The sequence below is a fragment of the Akebia trifoliata genome, chromosome 8 (assembly GCF_017979445.1).
Source record: "Akebia trifoliata isolate Shusen 1 chromosome 8, ASM1797944v1, whole genome shotgun sequence".
NCBI lineage: Eukaryota > Viridiplantae > Streptophyta > Magnoliopsida > Ranunculales > Lardizabalaceae > Akebia > Akebia trifoliata.
In genome coordinates this window covers 41,187,206-41,195,957 of record NC_141382.1, presented here as the reverse complement: position 1 = coordinate 41,195,957, position 8,752 = coordinate 41,187,206, and the positions used below count along the sequence as shown (strand labels likewise).

At 35.0% G+C, this 8,752-nt stretch overlaps 1 protein-coding gene across 1 annotated transcript; it reads left to right on the top strand.

Moving 5' to 3' along the window:
- Positions 1-3,844: 3,844 nt before the first annotated feature.
- Positions 3,845-8,325, top strand: LOC147396854 (chaperone protein dnaJ 6-like). Its single transcript, XM_086450858.1, has 8 exons — positions 3,845-3,960; positions 6,170-6,268; positions 6,368-6,469; positions 6,568-6,627; positions 6,713-6,819; positions 6,891-6,973; positions 7,755-7,845; positions 7,926-8,325. The coding sequence occupies exons 1-8, from the start codon at positions 3,880-3,882 to the stop codon at positions 8,134-8,136; spliced, it is 834 nt and encodes a 277-aa protein (XP_086306984.1). The 5' UTR covers positions 3,845-3,879; the 3' UTR covers positions 8,137-8,325.
- Positions 8,326-8,752: the final 427 nt, after the last annotated feature.

The following is an 8,752-nucleotide window of genomic DNA, read 5'->3' as shown; positions in this document are numbered from 1 at the left end:
TTGAATGAAGTATAAATAATAGAATTGTGATAATTTGACTTACCCACATGCCATACTCAATTGACATCTCTAACATGATAGGCTCGAGAATCGTAGAATTGCTCTCCTTGGGATACAAAACTATGGTTCCCTATAAAAAGGTGCAATTTTGTATCCCAAGAAGAACAGATCTATAATTCTCAAACCTATCATGTCAGGAGTGTCAATTGAGTATGCTATATGTGTAAGTCTGATTATCAGGATTTATTTTATATATGAGTGCTGATATTCTAACTAGAAACTCTTCACTCGGTTGACGTGGCATGGACATGGAATCATAGATCTTTTTCCTTGGGATACACAGTTGCACATCTTTTATGACTCACCAGCCACTTCAACCGAGTATTGACTGAGTGAAGACTTTCTAGTTAGAAAATCATTATTTACTATAGAGTAGTGAGAATATGACTCACCAGGGGGCATACTCAAATGACTCCAGGATGTGGACAAGTTCGGGTACAGTACATATATATATAGGGGGCGGTTCAAGGGATGTCTTCAAAACCAGATAAGAAGCCCATGTACGAGGGACGTTAGATTTTGCCGAAAACAACGGCTGAGATGCACTCAAACGTCTCTTTCAATTTAGAAACGAAGTTTTAAGATTTTATAAAAAACTCCCTCTTTTCTTTTTCTTTTTATTTTCAACTCACTCTCCATTTCAAACGAATTTCTCTCACAGAAATTCATCTGGAGTCAGTGAAATGGTGATGCAGGTGTTGAAAAAGCAGAAGTAAAAGGGGATGATAAGAACCAAATAACTGTTACTAGTGAGGGGATTGATTCAACAGAGCTTACAATAGAATCAGGGGATTGATTCAACATGCGTAGGGTCAAAGACTCAACTAAAAAAAACTACCAAATAAATAGAATCACTAGAAACCTTGAATCGATCCCTTGATACCCATATTAGTTTCGATTTGACCAATTATTAAAGACTTCACATGATAGTGCAACTGTCGTTATGCAGAACTTCTTGATAGTAGTACCCAGAAGGGGCAATAGGCTGAACTTCGTAATGGTACACAGGTGTGGACCAAATCATGGGTGCTGCTGCTTCACTCTTCTTCTCCTCCTCTTTTTTTCCCCCAATAGGTGTCACACTAACCAGCTTTGTGCGCCCAACTTTCTTACTAATCAACATTGTAAGCTTTGTTGAATTAATCCCCTCACCAATAACAGCTATTTGGTTCTTATCATCCCCTTTTACTTCTGTTTTTTCAACACCTGCGTCACCATTTCACTGACACCAGATGAATTTCTGTGAGAGAAATTCATTTGAAATGGAGAGTGAGTTGAAAATAAAAAGAAAAAGAAAATAGGGAGTTTTTTATAAAATCTTAAAACTTCGTTTCTGAATTGGAAGAGACGTTTGAGTGCATCTCAGCCGTTGTATCGGCAAAATCTAACGTCCCTCATACATGGGCTTTTTATCTGGTTTTGAAGACGTCCCTTGAACCGCCCCCATATATATATACCCGTTCAGCAACAAGCATTTTGGCAAAACATTTTTCAAAACATGGGTTAGAGGTTTTGGAATGGGCTGATTTTTGGTGAGGATGATCTTTACGGTGAGGAGATCATCCTCACCAAAAATCAGCCCATTCCCAAACTTCTAGCACCATGTTTACAAGTTGAAAAACCGTCCATTTTTTTGTAAATCATTTTTGATGGGGTTAGAAGTTTTGGAAGGGCTGATTTTTGGTGATGATGATCTCCTCACTGTAGAGATCATCCTCACCAAAAATCAGCCCATTCCAAAACCTCTAACCCATGTTTTGAAAAATGTTTGCCAAAATGTTGTTGCTGAACATTTCCCATATATATATGAACAGCGTTCCTAAGACTCATTTTGGGACTCACATTGCGACACACCGTTTTGTCTTATATGGGCAAAAATATTTGGAATGGGCTGATTTTTTGTGAGGATGATCTCTATGGTGAGGAGATCATCCTTGCCAAAAATCAGCTCATTATGAAACTTCTAGACCGTCCAATTTTTGTTGAAAAATTATAGACCGTCCAATTTTTGTAAATCAATTTTGATGGGGTTACAAGTTTTGGAATGGGATGATTTTTTGCCAGGATGATCCCCTCATCACAGAGATCATCCTCACAAAAAATCAGCTCATTCTAAACATTTTTTGCCATATAAGACAAAACGGTGTGTGTCGCAATGTGAGTCTCAATATGAGTCTTAGGAACGTGACCCTATATAATATATATATATTATATATATATATATATATATATAATATATATATATATATAGGGTCGGTTCAGCAGCCCTAAAGTTTGTCAAGTTTGGTGCCAAACATTTTTCAAAATATGGGTTAGAAGTTTTGGAATGAGCTGATTTTTTGTGAGAATGATCTCTATGATGAGGAGATCATCCTCACCAAAAATCAGCCTATTCCAAAACTTCTAACCCCATCAAAAGTGATTTACAAAAAATGTTTAGCACCAACTTGACAAACTTTAGGGCTGCCGAACCGCACCATATATATATATGGGAAATGTTCAGCAACAAACATTTGGCGAACATTTTGGCAAAACTTGGGTTAGAGGTTTTGGAATGGGCTGATTTTTTGGTGGATGATCTTTACGGTGAGGAGATCATCATCACCAAAAATCAGCCCATTCCAAAACTTCTAACCCCATAAAAAATGGTTTACAAAAAATGGACGGTCCACGATTTTTCAACTTGTAAACTAGGGCTAGAAGTTTTGGAATGGGCTGATTTTTGTTGAGGATGATCTCCTCACCGTAGAGATCATTCTCATCAAAAATCAGCCCATTCCAAAACCTCTAACCCATGTTTTGAAAAATGTTTTGCCAAAATATATATAGCGTCCCGTTCAGCACCAAACATTTTGGCCAACATTTTAGCCAATCATTTTTGTCCTACATGGGCTAGAAGTTTTGGAATGGGCTGATTTTTGGTGAGGAGATCATCTTCACAAAAAAATCTCCTCACCAAAAATCAGCCCATTTCAAAACTTCTAACCCCTGTTTACAAGTTGAAAAATCGTGGACCGTCCCTTTTTTCTAAACCATTTTTGATGGGGTTAGAAGTTTTGGAATGGGCTGATTTTTGGTAATGATGATCTCCTCACCGTAGAGATCATCCTCACCAAAAATCAGCCAATTCCAAAACCTCTAACCCATGTGTTTGAAAAATGTTTTGCCAAAATATTTGTTGCTATATATATATATATGGGAAATGTTCAGCAACAAACATTTTGGCAAAACATTTTTCAAAACATGGGTTAGAGGTCTTGGAATGGGCTGATTTTTGGTGAGGATGATCTTTACGGTGAGGAGATCATCATCACCAAAAAGCGGCCCATTCCAAAACTTCTAACCCCATCAAAAATGGTTTACAAAAAATGGATGGTCCACGATTTTTCAACTTGTAAACAGGGGCTAGAAGTTTTAGAATGGGCTGATTTTTTGTGAGGACGATTTTTGGTGAGGATGATCTCCTCACCGAAGAGATCATCCTCACAAAAAATCAGTCCATTCCAAAACCTCTAACCCATGTTTTGAAAAATGTTTTGCCAAAATGTTTGTTGCTGAACGGGACCAAAATGTATCCCAAGTCGTACAGATCTACTACCGTACCCAAACTTGTCCATGTCATGTAGTCATTTGAATATGCCGCCTGTCGAGTCACACTATCACGACTCTTTATTATGTTATTCTAAAGAACGGAAATAGCCCAAATTATTTATGGCGGGAAAAAAGAAAAGTATAAAAATGAGAATTGGCGGGAATAAAGCTTTGTTTTGTATATAAAGTTGTATTTCTTTCAATTGAGAAAACTTTTTCTCGGTTGAGATGGCGGAGAAGCGAAAATATGGGGTTTCTGAAGAAGATTTCGGTGAATCTTCCACGAGAGAGAGGAGGAGCTTGTATGAGGTGGTTATCTCTTCTTCTTCTTCTTCAACTGAGATTTGCTAGGTGTTTGATTTCTTGAAATTTGAAAGATTTCATTTCGATGTTAGATTTACCATATTTGGTGCCCTAGAATTATTCCTGTTGAATTTATTAATGTTTTGATATATGTTTTTCAATCTTTATTTTTGTTGAAATCATGGTTTTAAAACTCGATAAAACAGAGTTGACTCGTCCAAGTCATCTTGGCTCGGATGAAATAAGCTATTTAACTCGATTTTTTTACAATTATTTTATTAATGTATATTTATAGCCAAAAAATTAATTTTTTTAGAGCTGCTTTTGCCACACCAACTTTTACTAATACCACACCAATTCTTATGTAAATCACACATTGCACATAGTTGGTGTGGCAATAGTAACTATCTAATATTTTTTTTTTAATTAATAAATAAGTAGAATAGAAGATGTATTATTTAGATAATAAACATTTAAATTATAAATAAAAAATTAATTTTTATAATCAACAAATACAAGAACCCATTTGACTAGGCTTACTTAACTGATGTTTTCAAAATATTACAACATGAGGGATGATTCACATTGAATATCCCTCCCATTCTTGAATGAGGGCGAGTCATCTTGGTCTCGGACGAGATTTGACACCATTGTTGGATTCCTTGATGAGTTTGTTCCCTCATATTCATTTATTTAATATGCCTGGCTATAATTCAAGTACTAAGCATGCATATTCAGCTCGGAATGAATTTCGTAAATAATAACCAAATTAACTCAGAACTCATAGGAATCTCTAGTTATGATAGGAAGGACATATTATAGATTGGATTACAGATAATACTGACTTCATCTACACTGTACATGAAACAGAATAGCTTTTTTCCCCTCATTCTAGTACAGAATTTAAATTTCTTGTCGCAATACACATCTGTAATTAGTGAATATTTTCATATCTGTGGATCTTACATCCTAATAACTTGCAATGGTTTCGTTTATGATTATGTATGTCTTATATGTCATAAAGTTCGGTGCTTGGAAATTTATAGTGCAATCATGTGAGGTGCAATGCATGAAGCTTGAGTTTGTTGGATGGTATAGATGGGTGAATGCATTTTAATTTCTTTTTGTATTAGGTGACAGGTATGAAGCAGTATTTTTTCTATGTGGGGGCAACTAAGACACTTAATTTTTTTTTTTATAAAATTTGTGGGGCCGATAATGTCGGATTTTGTTTTTTGCCACTGTTATCCATCGCAATAGCATATAATCTTGTAAGTTCCAAAAATTCTTGTAGGGGCAAGTACCCCCATTGGCCCCACTGTAAATCTGCCCCTGCTAGGTGAGATAATAAAAATGTATGATTATGAGTTAATGGTTCAAGTGGCAATGAGAAAATGGCGTCGGCGGTAGAATTACAGGTGATTTGGCTTCGTTCACTACTTATACGAGAGAGGTCTTTTAGGAAGTACAAGGCCAATGAGCAGCAAGGAATCCCTTCCCTCCAAGCCCAAGACTTAAACATTTATTGGATGATGAGAAAAGGGTATTACGGATGCCTATTTTACCTGTCTACGACAAAGACATAGCTAGGATATGTCATAGGTATGCACTTACAATCAGAAAATTAAGCGTCCAACGTAGGCACAACTCCAATTTCAAAGTGTCTAGCTATTTCAACACAATGTCATGGGTTTGTCAAACCCATAAGCAGAAATGATGCACCATAGCAGACCAACTAACTTTTGTTTGGCTTCCAATCCATCAATTTCCCATGTCCCCTCCCTCATGATAATGTTGGCACCTTTGCCATTATTCAGGTTTAAAATTAAACCTGAATGATTTAAATTGTTTAGGGTAATATGAACAGGTATAAAGGTCTATATAATTCTAAACCTTTCAATGGGCATGTCAATATTTGAACCCTACAACCCCATTATGCAATTCTTATACTTAATGGGAACATATCAATATTTTTACTGCCGGCCTTTTGTTCCTTATCGTCATCATCGTTATATGCATTTACCCAACTATTTGGCGTGGCAAAACAAATCCAATCCCTCAATTCAATTCCAACTGGAATCGTGTCAAATATTTTCTCACTCCCTAATTAATGTTCAAAAGGTGTTTTGTTTTCTAATGAACATGGTAGCCTGTATTTTGCTGTTTGATGTGTGTGATTGAGAGAGCCATTATAACCCAATGAATGCTTTTGTAGATTCTTGATGTGGACAGAACAGCATCTCAGCAGGAGATAAAGAAAGCATACTACAAGTTGGCATTGCGTCTTCATCCAGATAAGAATCCCGGTGATGAGGTGAAAGTCAATTTTCTAGAGTCTCAGATACTCATCTTCCATTTGAACACACAATTGACTGTTTTGTTCTATAACTACACTTAATTTTTCTGCTCATAGGAAGCCAAAGAGAAATTTCAGCAACTACAGAAAGTGATATCGATCCTTGGAGACGAGGAGAAAAGGGCACTTTATGATCAGACTGGTTGCATTGATGATGATGTACATGGCTCGCAAACTTAAATTCAATTTCATCTTCTGTTGAACTAATAGTCTAATTGATCAAGCACATATTCCTTCCTCACGTCTTTTGTGATCAGGACCTTGCAGGGGAAGTTGTTCAAAATCTGCATGAATATTTCAGAACGATTTACAAAAAGGTATCATTTTTATTTTCTAAAGAGATTATCTCTCGATTTCTTATGTTGTGTTATGAGGTAACATACATGTTTGTCTCAATTACAGGTCACAGAAGCTGACATTGGAGAGTTTGAGGCTAATTATAGAGGATCTGATTCAGAGAAGAAGGATTTGAAGGAACTATATATGAAATGCAAGGGTAACATGAACAGGTATACAGCTCTATATTTCTTACTTTTCAATGTGAATGCAAGTTATTGATATTTTAAGTGTTTGTCTCCAGACTTTTCTGTTCGATGCTTTGTTCGGATCCTAAGCTTGATTCTCACCGGTTCAAGGATATCATTGATGGGGCGATAGCTGGGGGTATGGGTTTTACCAATTTCATAACAATAGTAACAAAAAACTACATTTTTTTAATATGTCTAACGATTAAAATAATAAAAAAAACTCAACTTAAAAAAGAAAGTTTTTTATGTTTGAAACACATTTTTTCAAAAAATAATACAAATAGTAAGAATCCTTTTGTTAGGCCTATAGTTAATTTCTATGGTTTTATAGTTGTTTGTGATTTAGTTCATAAATGTTGTTTAATGTGGGATTTTATGATAATAGCTTGATGTTATGGTTTTTATAATTTTTCAATAGTATGTTCTTTTACTTAAAAGATACATTGATAGTTGACTTGTTTTCATCATAAAATGTACAATTATGTTAGGAAACAAGTTATCATGCATAAATACTCAATAGTCTTCTTTTTTTTCTTGCTAAAAATATAGAATAGTCTTCTTTTTTTTCTTGCTAAAAATATAGACTAAATATCTAATATTATATATATATATATATAATATATATATATATATATATTATATTTTTTTCATAATGTTTTATATCATATTTTATTTTTTATATTTATCAGTTTTCCCGTTTTGCTCTCGTTTCTTTCCTATTTTTTTCCAAAGTTTTCTCTTACCATTTTAAACCTGTATTCCGACTTGGTGATAACAACCAAGAATTTTTAATATATTGAACTCCTCCAATGAGGAGCATATGATGATTTTACATTCTAGTGAGGATCTATGTATTTCTTTTCTGTATTAAAGGGAATGGATGATAGTTTTTTTTTGACATTTTTATTTTTGTACAGAGGAGCTTAAGGAAACCAAAGCCTACAAGCGCTGGGCACAACAAGTCTCTGAAACAAAACCACCTACAAATCCACTAAAAAGGAGCACAAAGTGAGTTTTTGTCTATCAATCATTTATTCCTTCACTATTTTACAATCCAATTTGATGTTCTTCTTAACTCCCTTTCACAGATCGGAAAAACGATCAGATACAGATCTATATGCAGTTATTTCTCAGCGTCGAAGCCAGAGAAAAGAGCAGTTCGACACTATGTTCTCATCCATAGTGGCTAAAAGCAATGGGAGTAGTGAGTTGGACTCTGAGCCCAATGAAGAAGAATTTGAAGCTGCACGAAAAAGGCTTGAAAGCCGTAAGCAGAACCAAAAGGGAAGGCGCAAGTAAAAAAATCCCAGTCCCAGTCTTTTATGAGTTGTGCTCCAAAAAGAATCTGTATAATCTTAAGCTCCTCTTGGGAAGGATGATCTCCAATGTCTTCCATATGTTCATTTTCCTTACTGCATGAAATCATAATGTGCTATTTTATGTGTGTTTTATACTTATCTTTAATTATAATTATGTCTGGCATAAAGTTTACGTTTCGCATCCCAAGCAGATAAAGGAGAGTCTGAGTTGGGTAAACATCCGACGTATAATGATGTCAAAACTTTAACATGGATCCAAATTTGTTGATTCTGAAAATAGAGTTATGATAGACTTAAAAGGTGAAATAGGATTTGTATTGCCAACCCATTAATAATAAATAAAAATGTGCATCAAAATTGCATTAACTTGACTTTGCAAAGATAGTTTGGTGCTAATGTTTCAGGAAAAAAAAAATGATATTCTTGACCAAAACATTCTTGGAATGCTAAATATTTTATTATGATATCAATCGAAATTGGAATATGTTAATTGGAACATTCCAAGATGGCATGACACTTTAAATCATGTCTGTAACAGTGATGAAGGCACTTAGTCCTCAATCGGTTGAGGGAAGATTATTAAGATGAATGATGGA